The 12,084-nt window shown below is 32.9% G+C and overlaps 2 protein-coding genes across 3 annotated transcripts; both read right to left on the minus strand.

Annotated features, from left to right (window-relative positions):
• Positions 1 to 842: 842 nt before the first annotated feature.
• On the minus strand, positions 843 to 1,910 carry LOC106645832 (uncharacterized). The gene is made up of 2 exons (XM_014361779.2): positions 1,788 to 1,910; positions 843 to 1,196 (listed from the first exon to the last, which is right to left on the minus strand). The coding sequence occupies exons 1-2, from the start codon at positions 1,879 to 1,881 to the stop codon at positions 1,036 to 1,038; spliced, it is 255 nt and encodes an 84-aa protein (XP_014217265.2). The 5' UTR covers positions 1,882 to 1,910; the 3' UTR covers positions 843 to 1,035.
• Positions 1,911 to 9,693: 7,783 nt separating this feature from the next.
• Positions 9,694 to 11,742, minus strand: LOC149374980 (protein lethal(2)essential for life-like). Of its 2 annotated transcripts, XM_089591590.1 has the most exons (3): positions 11,519 to 11,742; positions 11,383 to 11,442; positions 9,694 to 9,975 (listed from the first exon to the last, which is right to left on the minus strand). In XM_089591590.1, exons 1-3 carry the CDS (start codon positions 11,696 to 11,698, stop codon positions 9,736 to 9,738), a joined length of 480 nt encoding a protein of 159 aa, XP_089447716.1. In that variant the 5' UTR covers positions 11,699 to 11,742; the 3' UTR covers positions 9,694 to 9,735. The 2 variants fall into 2 exon arrangements, with proteins under 2 accessions (XP_089447716.1, XP_089447717.1); XM_089591591.1 differs by lacking the exon at positions 11,383 to 11,442.
• Positions 11,743 to 12,084: the final 342 nt, after the last annotated feature.

Below are 12,084 nucleotides of genomic sequence, written 5' to 3' on the forward strand. Positions count from 1 at the left end.
AAAACATTAATTTGCTACTTCTAAGGCTTATTATCCAAAAATTCGTTTTCACAGTTATTTTACTAGAAAGAAATTTGAGTATCACAAAGAAATTCGTTGCTAATTACTTTTTACAATTATAATACGTTAGTATATCTGCACTGACTGATATTGTATTACTGTACTTTGCAAGCTCACTTAGTTCGAAGAGTATTTATCGGTTATTTTTAAAATTCGAAATAAAAATATGTACTACACCCTGCTGCGAATTTTTGAGCATTTAATTGTTATTACACATTCGTCGAAAAGGTACTTTGGAAAACGATAAATTGTACAACATGTGTTTGTAAAATTCAATACTTTATTTTCGATACGCATCGTTAACATTTTTTTTTTTTATCCGCATACAATTACATATCATATGTCTTATAAAATACTTTTTAATGTACAACCGCAAGCTGAGATCAATCGATAATTTAAATTTCTCCGATAAGATTAAATAAAAGCAATAAAAGATCAAAATCAACTATACGCCCTTAAACGCGTACAGCAACAAAAAAAAAACAGCCACGTTAGTTACTAGAAAATTATCGCACGCTTTATCACCTCTTTACAATAATAATTAACGAAAAAAAAAAAAAAAAAAAGAAAAGATAACACAGTAGTATTAGCTACTGATAATTACAGAAACGTTTTCATTAAACTGTAGCTTAAATTTTTGCCTAAACGCTTACACGCATATATTATGCGCCTACAGAAACGAGTGTCTTGATAAAAATAATAATTAAAATTGCAGAGTCGCGAGAGGTAAAAAAAACAAAAACAAAAAAAAAAAAAAAAAAAAAACAGACACATCCGTCGTTCCGGCTGATTTAATCGAGACAAAGTCTCTAGATCGCCTTTATCATCAATACCATCGTTCATATATATATACCCTCGGTAAAATTCCTCGGCGAGTGAGAGATACACTCACAAACGCACGCGTGTGCACTTTTACGCGCGTGTTATCAATCAGGCAAACGTAATAATAGTTGGTGGAAAGAAGGGCCACGTTTGTTAGCTGACCCGACAAATCGATGGGAAGAGGCAGAGGTACATGAGGACGGAGAGGACCAGGACAACGATGAGGGCGGCCCAAAAGATCCAGAACAAGCAGAGACGGATTTTTATCCAGAGCGGATGAGCCGTGTAGTAAGCCAAGTCCTCCTTTGTCAGTTCTGAAAGGAGAGAGAGAGAGAGAGGTATATTGATGATCCGCTCGAGGTGACGCATAAGCGCGCAAACACGACGGAAACTTTGGAAAATTTTTTTTTTTAATTTTAATTTATCCGTTGTTGTTTGCGCAAATTTTACACGAAATTTCTCGAAATAACGCGATAGTTGCAACAACTCACAGTGAATATGTATTTATATATATGTATACGTGTCGTGTGGAGACAATGATAAGAAAGAAAATAAAAGGTTGCTTATGTGTGTTCGAGCAAAGAGTATAGCTTTGCATATTATAATGCCCGACCACTTTTATCTTATCTCTGCAGTAATATTTACCAAAACAGAAAGGCTTTTCTCGGGATGCAACTCACGCGGTCTCGCGAAAATACTGCTACAACGATAACAATGACGATGCCAATAGTGGTATAGCTATATTACTATATTATTATTATTTTGCATTATTTGCCGTTATGAAATTATTGTTATTGTTATGGTATCCAAATTTACAAATGTCATTGGAAGGGAAGTTCGCGAGCGCGATCGTATTTATTCTTAAACGTATATTATTCTTTAAATTGTATCGTTATCATTGTTACCTCGTGGTTTGTAGAGCTTCGGATCCGACAAACTACTGATCCTCGCGCACTTGTGGTGGGTGTTTATCAAATACGTACTCTCCTTTGCTACCATTTTCCTTGCTTTACTGGCCCCCACTGAAATCCTTTCACCAATTTTCATTCATTAAACGTGACTGTTTGTACTTTCTCATGAAAATGTCTCTAATTACCTTTTTGGACCTTGTCCCGATCAAAAATCGACGGACCCCAACAAAGACGAGCACGGAACAGCTTCTTCTTCCATCCCCATCGCTTTGAACTTCTTGTTTTGAAAAAACGTCAGCCAAATATCAGGTATGACATCCGGTACGCTTTACCGTATTCAAGTGACTCGAGCTCCCTGTACGTGCTACTGGCAAAGTATTATAAACGTACACTTTTATTTTCAAGTTTCTTTTTGACAAACAAAAGAGATGATCGGATATCGTATGTGATTACGTATGGATAAACACGCGTGCACGCGGCGTCTAGTTGTACTTATAGCTAAGGACCGACTGACTGTCAGCGATCGCCAGTTGTCAGTGTTCGGACATACGCGAGATAACGAATATAATCGTATTTTCTTTGGTATTTATTGTTTACTGCATTTACTTCGTCGTGATCATGTCTATATACAATACTTAAGCAGCGGAGTATCGCATCTGAAAAATTAAAAAAAAAATCTTTATCTGTAGGTAGTTACTCGCAGACGTAAAGTGTTACATCTTCTTTTCAAAAGTTAACGTTCATTAGAATAATAGTAAGCTATTGCAATGCAACAAAAAGTATTTAGATGCTAGCTGATTATGTACAAATATGTGCTGAGCAAACAAATTCTATAGTACATTCAATTTAATGAAAAAAAAAATCATTAAGTTTATAAATGTATTTTTTATAAAAAAAAGGTGACATTTTAAAAGTAAACACAAAATTCATTATTACATACTTGTTATTTTATAATTATCTTCAATGTGATAAATATTCATTCAACTTTACTTGCTTGTAAAAAAGATATGTATCGATCGATAACGGAGTTTCCCAAATCATCGTATTGTTAAATTATGAGAATTTCAAGGAGCTACGCACTTAAAAAGTATCAACAAAAATTCCAAAGTCTTGTAAGTCATCAGCGAACGGTGTGCGATTCATAAATATTTTCCCAAGCGGGTAATTTTCTAATAAATCAGAAATTCATGTCCTTTTGTAACTTTCCTATATTTTTATAGATGTAATCGACATAAAAGCTTATTAACGAGTTATTGTTAATTCAATGATAAACATTGATTTGAAGAAAATTTTGCATTCCACAGTGAATCTAATCTCCTGATCATGCGATTTATGAATTGATAGCTTATGAACAGAGATTAGCTAGTTGAGGTTGCATAAATAAGGTGGAAGTTAAAATGTTATTTAATGGGTTGGTTTGAGATACAGACCGTTTTCCGAATGGTATAGGTACTGCGATTTATAAAATTAGGCTGGTGTTGGTAGGTACAATTTTTAGCTTATAAAAATAAAAAATTTTCTTTTCGCAACTAGTAATGGGTTAGTTAGGGAATAAGATTGATACAAACATCAGCACAGGTTGTCAAGAGAAGTTTGTACATTAGGCGGGTAGATGAAGCCTAGAAAAATGGTCAGTTAGAAATTTTCCACCAGAGCAATCACCAGACCCGAAGGACTCCTTGTACTTGACCTGGTTGGATACGCACCGGATGCAAACTATACCCTTCCTACTGACAGTGCAATTAACAAACAAAATAATATAAAATTATAAGAAAGCGTTAATTCAAATAAGGTCAGTGAGCCATGAATATTTGCTAGCATATTTACAATTCACATCATTAACATTTACTTTAATTAATTTTTTACTTCTTAATCATTAAATATAGGAGTTGAAATTTTTAGAAACTTGACAAAACTGTCTGAACGAATATAAAAATATTAGGGTTGTCAGGATAGGGGAAAGTCTGTGGCCAGATGCTGAATTATGAATTGTATTGATTCTTGTTAATAATTTCGTGTAGTGCTTAATAATAAATCTCGTAGCTCAACCAATGTTCTTTTTTGATATACCAAGCGGCACTATATGTACAAAATGAGTTTTATGAAAACGCAGGTGTATAGAGAAGGACGTATACCTATTTATAATTCCACGTATGTAGAGCATTCACTAAGGGGGTCGATTATTTTATGGAATAAAGAGTAATTTTTTGACTGATTGTGTGAGAAAAAAAAATCTATATAATATCTCAATTTTTAAGTTCTCACATAGTTAATCATTAGTAAAGATACACGTAAACAATCTTGTATAGATAAATATTGCGGGTTTTACTTACGATAAAATCATCACTGTACTAACTAGATCACTGAGCACATGCAATGCATCAGAATTGTAATTTTGATAACAATGACAAAACAAAAAGGTAGTATTTAAATGAGTTCCACATCTTCCGACTATAGACACAACTTTAATAAAAACTTAAGAATATAGCAAAGAACGATTTTTTTTTATATTTTTTAAAATTTTTGTTTCATTTTTTAAGTATAAAATTGATGCTGGATACATAGATAAATTAGCCAAAAAAAAATTTTTTTTTTTAAGATCTACATTATTTTTGTCGACACAGAATGAGTAAGTTTTAAAATTTTTAAGATATAGTTAAATATAAAAGTAATATGTATTTTAAGATATAAAAAAAAACTGTTTTTTAAACCTGTGAAATGTATAACTATTATGATTGCAAGAGCATAATAAAACCCCTTTTTAGGTCTTCATATAGTTCCCACTTGAAAAGTTGCAAGCAACAAACTACTTTTCATTTTTCAGATTCTTGCATTCCGGACGCTAGTAACATTTTCTCTTATGGAAGTGTCTGGATTTTAATCTGTCAAATTTTATGAGAATAAAGCTACAAAACAAATTTTTTTAGCTCTAGCAAAAATATAAGGCATTTCTGTAAAGCAATTGTGCCCAGGGGAAAAAAAAAAAAAAAAAAAAAAGGTATCAAGAAACTCGGGTATAATTTCAATTAACTAAATCGAGTCCAAAAAAATATATTTGATACTTAGCTAGCGTTAAGGTACTTCTATACAACATTGTTAAAAATTTCAGCGGATCCAGGAAGACCAAAATAAGAGCAAAATAGCCTGGTATTGGAATCTCTCGTGTATATGTTATTGATTATTTTCTTACATTCTGTGTGAAACCCGAAATGCTCACCAATCAAAGTCCGATTTTTTTGTTCGTTTGTAGTAAAACAACAGCCCAAGCTAATCGACCCATCATCAGGTTCACGTGGTGACAAAAATACGTATGCTTCAACTTAAATATGCAAACGTGTGCGTTCAATAAATGGCCTAGTCCACTACATAGATACTGCCAGATTAAAAGAACAGATAAAAAGGCAAAACAAATGTGAAACCAAAGCACATATATGCCGCATACGAATAACTATAAATATCTTCTATGCACAGCTCTGTGGCATTAAAATAAAGCTACAAACCAAACTTGAGGGTAATTGGATGTTAAGTTTTAAAGATAGTCGATTTACATGTCTTAATAAGTGGTGGTTTTACTTATTCCTCCAGCAAAAATATAAGGCTATTCTGTGAAACAGTTGTACAAGAAAAAAAATATAAATAAATAAATTAAAAAATACTTAAAAAAATTTGTTAACCTTTACCATGAAACTGAGGCATATTTTCTAATGAACTAGACTGAGCCCATCATGATTATAATAATTGACTCATTGCTAGTTTTGAGGTACTTCTATACAACATTGTTATTAATTGTAGCGGATCTAAGGAGACCAAAGCTTGGAGCTGGATGGCCTGTTTTAGGAATGACTCGTGTCTTACGTTATTGATTATTTTCATATATTTTGTGAGAAACCCGAATCGCTCACCAATTGAACTTCGATTTTTTGTGTTCGTTGGTGGGAAAACAACAGTCCGAGCTAATCGACCCATCGTCAAGTTCACGTGGTGACAAAAATAAGTATGCTTCAACTCAAATATGCAAACGTGTGCGTTCAATAAATGGTGTAGTCCACTACATAGACACTGCCTGGCTAAAAGAACAGATTACAAGATCAAACGAATGTGAAACCAACACACGTACATGCCGCATAAGAATAACTATGAATAGCTTCTGCGCTTAACTTTGCATTACAGAGTCGAACAGTTTTGCTGGCATGTGCATTCTTTGCAGTATTATTGTGTTGCAGTATTATAATGACTCATTTTTCTCTTTCAGCTTAAGTTCCGGATAAGTACTTTACTTAATTAAAAAAAAAAGTAAGGACAAGTTTTAACTAATTATTAAGTTTTGGGACTTCATTAAAAGTTTTGTCAAAATTAAAAAATGTTGACTATAGAAGAAATGAAGCTTTTGAATTTTTATTTTTAAGAAAAACTATAACTTGTTACAGATGTTTGACTGTGTATAAAATCTTAATAAGATTTTGAAGAAAAAATGCATTTTAAAGTTAAGTTCTCCATAGTATGTAGCTTTACAATTTAGTTGATTAACTATAAAAATATTTGTGCGATCTTTAGTTAAGAATTTATTAAAAAACAGTTTCGAAGACAAGAATCGCTACCAGTACATTGGAAAAAAGCAATCTTATGCCTTTTTTTTGCATTTTTTTTCTCAATGCTACTTTATTTGTATAAGGTATACTGCTATGCTGTTAGTAAGAAAGATTATGAGACATGAGATGTATTAATTATTAATAACTAGCAGCCCCCCCGTCTCGGCTTCGCCCGAGACTTACTAAATAAAACACCGTAGTGTGTTGACATGTAATGTGAAACATTTTTAGTTAGAAAATTTTACACATACTCCCGATACATCTCAGAACAAAAATCTTCTTATTAAAAAATATTTTTTCGGAATCCATATAGTTTATTTGGTCAAATAATAAGGTGTGAAAATTCAAAAAAATAATTATGCTGAAAATTTATGCCATAAAATAATCGATGGCTATAAGAAGTTGTTGATTTAGTTTCTTCTGTGTAATTCACGAAAAGGGCTATTTTTTAAAGCTGTTAAGATTTTAAACCCCCAAAAAATTTATATTAAAAAAAAATTGTTTTTTCTCATATCTCACTATTTTATTACCAGAGCAACAAAGTCCTGGACCTTAAACCCAACATTTTTATTGCCACAAAAACAGAAATACATTTTCTACTTATTTAAAAATCTGAAGTAGGATCTTTAAAGATTTCAGAGATTGCTGTAAGGGTACAATGGAAAGCTGATCTCTCACGTAATGGACTCTTAAGTTGTCGATTTTGACGCTGCTGTTTCAATCTCGATAAATTTTCTGCGTCAGTTTCTTGACGCCTCAAATTGTATTCATTAGATACATTTGAAGTTTTCTTTCCAATATACCCTTTTGCGACTATTGGCATGCTTACGACTTTTATGACCCCTAAAGGCTATTTTCAGTCAACTTTGTTAATTTTAATACATTTGTTGGCAAGGTAGTTCGACGTCCGATGGCCCTAAAAAAGACCGGTGAGCTTCTTAAGTTAACTCTTTCTTGACTGCAGTTAACAGAAATTGTGACTGCCTGGATACCTCAGGGTGATCTTCTCTGGCCTGCTGTTGAAGACCCAGACTGATTGGGAGAAAAATTACAAAGTCCGAAGCTTTGGGGCTAGTTGTAGTGCTCTTTCCCAACGTCTCCCGGTATAACGTCGAAGACGTTGGTGTCTAAAGCACCTTTTTTATTTTCAGATTCAGTTGTTTTGGTGATCTTAGATGAGGAGATTGGTTAGTGATACTTGTCCAGTGGAGGCTGTCCCGTTGGCTCAAGTTTTTTTTCCTTTATAGCTGTTATAGGTTTGCCCAGCGCAGACCTTGGAGAGGATCAGTGATTCCTGGTTGAATGCTTAGAGTCGAGAGGGTAATATAGAGTCGTCGGTCACCGGGTTTTCCAGCCTTGCGAAGAACAACTCCGCAGGTGACGTCTGCCAGTGAATAGCTGACTTGGTTTAATAGTGCCCGTCTTTAGTTAATATAGTCTTTTAGTCGACGAATCGCTTCCGGAAATGGTAATAAAAATGTATTTGTTGGCAAGGTAGTTTACACTTAGGTGGCCCCTAAAAAGAACCGATGAAATTGATGGTTAAGTAGGGAACGTAAGTACTTATAATGGCCCTAAAAAGCGCCAGTGGTGAAACTTCCAGGCTATTCTTCATTATTATTCCTGATGATGAAGAGCTGGCTACGGGTTGCTTGATTCTTACCCTGGGAGTCTCGATGTACAGAGACTGTGATGGAGGGAGATACGCCGCCGACCAAAGAATATCTCGTCTCGGGTCGTTCCCCGGATAACCAACTGCTCAATTGCTCATCTTTAGACGGGAACATGTGAGTAAGCGCGTTGGGGACGCGTCGACCAAGAAGAAAGCCGTTGTGGTTCCCGTGACCCTCAGAGCTGTTTTTCCTTGCTTACATTTGTAGCCACAAATTCTCTAACTACAACAGGTGGGATGGTGGGACTGCCACACAACTCTGAAGAGTTGGTGCAGATTGTACTCTGGCTAAATGTGTCTCCTGTTATTCTGGTAGAGACGGCATCGGTTGGAAGTAACTTATTATTCTTTGATCACACTCGTCGAGATTCAGGGTGAAGGAACACTTAGGTCCCTTCCCCCTTGGAGAAGAGTGTCGTCCGTAACCGGGATACCCAGCTGCAGGACTATCACCAGCATCCTCTGAACAGCTTGATGAGCTGCCGAAGCTCGACTTTACAGCTATCGATACGCTGCGGCCTATTATAACCACACTTATTTAATTATGTTGCAGGTAGCTTCGATTTTATGTCGACGCCACCTAGCGGATTTTACTGAACTAAAGTGAAAAGCTGGCGTATTTTTGCAAAACTTTGAGCTCATTTATTGCTATTGTTATTAAATTTTTTAAGATAAAAACTATACTAAAACCATCTAGGAAGTATCATGAATCAGTGTGCAAAATTTCAGCAAAATCGGTTCAGTAGTTTTCGCGGTTAGCGATTACAACGGTTTTAGCGACTTTGCTTTATATATTAGTAAGATTTCACCTTAAAGAATAAATGACCTCAATTAACATTAAAAAAAAAACAACATTTAAAAAACCAAGAAGAAAAAAAAATCTTTTAGTGCTGAACCACCGTCTTGAGTACGAAAAAAAACTTAAGGAAGTTCTATCAGTTACAGAATTAACAAAAATAATTTTATGAAAATATGTTTCCAAATTAATAGAGTCACAAAATTCAACTACATTTTTTATTATTCATGAACTAATCTTATATTTTACTCCTTTTGCAGTGATATTTTTATTTTTAAAGAATTATACTCATGTGTCTCCGTATAATCCGATTGCAGGGCTATCTGGCGTATCAGTCGTATCAGTCGAAAGTAATGATTACTCAGTTTGATTAAATTTTGTATACGAGTACTAAACAGTGTACAAATATCATGTAATAAGTATACTGTGCTAGAAAAGAAAATAAAAGGTTGACCGTTCTTAGATTTTGATTTTACAAATGAACTATGGATTAATTTAGATTGAAACAATCGATCACTCCTATTTAAAGTTTTTAAAAATTTTTGAAAACCTGAAATTTCCTACGACATTTTGGTAGTTTCATGACCTCGTCATCATGAAATTCTTAATTTGTTTTTTATATTTTGGATACGACATCAATTTAAAAAAAAACTTTGATTTAACTCTGTTTTAGCAGCATAATACGTAATAGTTAATTTAAGTATAAATAAGGAAGCAATCGACTTAGATTTAGGAAAATGTACTGATAAAGCAATTATGAGAAGACATCATGTTACATGATGAACGTAAAATTTAACTTTTATTGCATACTAACAATTGATGTAGATATGATAACATGGAGAATTTATGATGATTCTTTTTACAAAAGTTAGTTTTTTTGAGTTTCTATTTAAATGGTTCATTGTTTTCTGGGATATCAGTAATACACTTCTTATGCTCTTCTTGCCCAACCTTATGAGGTATGTAGACAATCAAGACTCTATCTGAGCTTAAAATTACCTTGGTATTACTTAAATCGGAATTTTCAGGTATGCAAATCTTCTTAGTCATATTTTCACGCATATTACGATCCTCATCCAGCATTTTTTCGTGTATTCCCTCGACTATGATAAAATCGTTAACCACCTAAAAGTAGAACATAGTTAATGTACAGACATGGTTTTTTTTCGAGAGAAATTACATGCGTAACAAATTTAAGAAGAAATGTGATTCAATCCTGTACGAAAAAAAATTTTTTTTTGCACCTTTTCTGTAAAAAATCGATGACTACAATGTGCTGTTATAACGCACGATTGCTTTACGAGACTAGCTCATATTTTTACCGAAATGAAAAGTTTATTGATCACTCATAAAGACTTATAAATCAACTACCTTCAAAACTTTTTATCATATTAGGCTCAAATTAAGTGTAAAAATTTGATTTCTTAAGTCAAAATCTGGCAGTTCTAGATCCAGATAATGTCATTATGAATAAAAATTTTGCTAGTTCCAAATATGCATAGCTCTTTAAAAATTTAAATCAGTTTTTTGCATTTAACCTTTTTTTTATTGACATTTTAGGTCCACACCGTCGAAAAAAATGGACATCTCAAAAAAGAATTAAAAAAAGCATTTCTATGCCGTTAGAGTCAAAATGGTAATAATTAACAGTCTGTTAAAATTAGTTTTTCTGATATATCTTAAAGACTTGCCCATTTAGTATGAGAGATAAAGCTGTAGATCTCAAGAAATATATCTTTTCAACCTCTTTATTTAAATTTTTCAAAAACGTCTATATACCTTCAAAATTCAATTAAATATTAAACTATATATAAGTGAGTTTTTTTGTTATCTCTTTTATAATTTTTATTGAAGGCTTTTAAATGGTCGAAAAAAGTTGTATATCTTATTGAAATACAGCTTTTTGTATTTTACAGTCTTATTCTAATTAGAATCCTGATGGTCTAAAAGGCAATAAAAATTTACAAATGCAAAAAAAGGTTTCTTGTCAATTACAATAATAAGTTGACAATATATACCTTAAGGTTGTTTAATCAAAAATCATGGATCTAGAAAAACGTAAATTTTCGTTATTTTTTTTTTTTTTTTTTTTTACTACTTGATTCATGCTCTGAAAATTGAAGAAAATATTTTAACACGAAAAATTATGTTTTTTTAGCCAAATATTATGTTTTAGATTTATATGTAGTTGAAGGGAAGTTATAGATCCCATTGATCTACGTTTTAAGCATGTACATCAATATCTAAAATGAAATTATTATAGCGTAAATAATAATAATTAATCGATGAAATAGGTTAGAAGCTGATTCCATAGATTAATGTCGCTGAATTGAACCATTTTTTTTTTAAATTTATTCGAACATAGTGATACTTTTTACTCTAGCAAGAAATAAATCTGTTGTGTCTTACGTGCAAATATCAAATATTTTTGCATAAATTAAGGTGCTTATTATTATTATTTTTTTTTTTAACTCAGCATTAATTATAATAGCAACATCGCGTGTTGGAAGAATAAAATAAAAACATACTCACGGACACACTAATCTCATCTGAATCAAATTGCATGCAATCTACTGTAGCTTCAAAGTCATCCTTAAAGAACTTTATTTTGTTAAAATATATGGAATAAGTCGTAAAATATAGCAAGTGGAAATATAAATCGTTTTACCTTGTGAGTTCTAACATTCAAGGTCTTAAAAGTATTGTAGCTCTGGAGGGTAAACGTCAACGGCAAGAGTGTTTTTTTAATAGAAGTTTCGTGAGAAATGTCGCGGGCTGCCCGATTTTCTTTAATTATTTCTTGGTCCAATTTGTCGCCGAAATCCATATCATCGTTTCCAGACGTCATAGTAGTTCAGAATATAAAAATCAGTATCTAAATGGTCTAGTTGTTACTTCGACAAAAATAAAAAGCAGCTGAAGAAAAACGAAAGAATATTCATATAGTACTGTTACATGTGGATAGCTAAAGGTACAGTTGATGCTTATTCGCTTTCGCTAGGTAAATGAGATAGAGGGGATAACCGAATCTATCGAAGCGCCCATAGTGAACAAACTCGGCGACTCCGTCCTCCCTCCCAGAAGTTGTAAATGCATTGAAAAAAACGTGACAACATAAGCTAATATTGCCCGATTAAAGTATTATCGAAGTGTTACGGTACCAACCGAATATTTTTCAGCCAACGTCAACAAAGGAATATATTTAAATTTTTACGATCGCACTGAAAATGCATA

Source organism: Copidosoma floridanum, unplaced genomic scaffold (genome assembly GCF_036245765.1).
Source record: "Copidosoma floridanum isolate Cflo_tuat_1 unplaced genomic scaffold, Cflo_Japanese_pri ptg000013l, whole genome shotgun sequence".
Lineage (NCBI taxonomy): Eukaryota > Metazoa > Arthropoda > Insecta > Hymenoptera > Encyrtidae > Copidosoma > Copidosoma floridanum.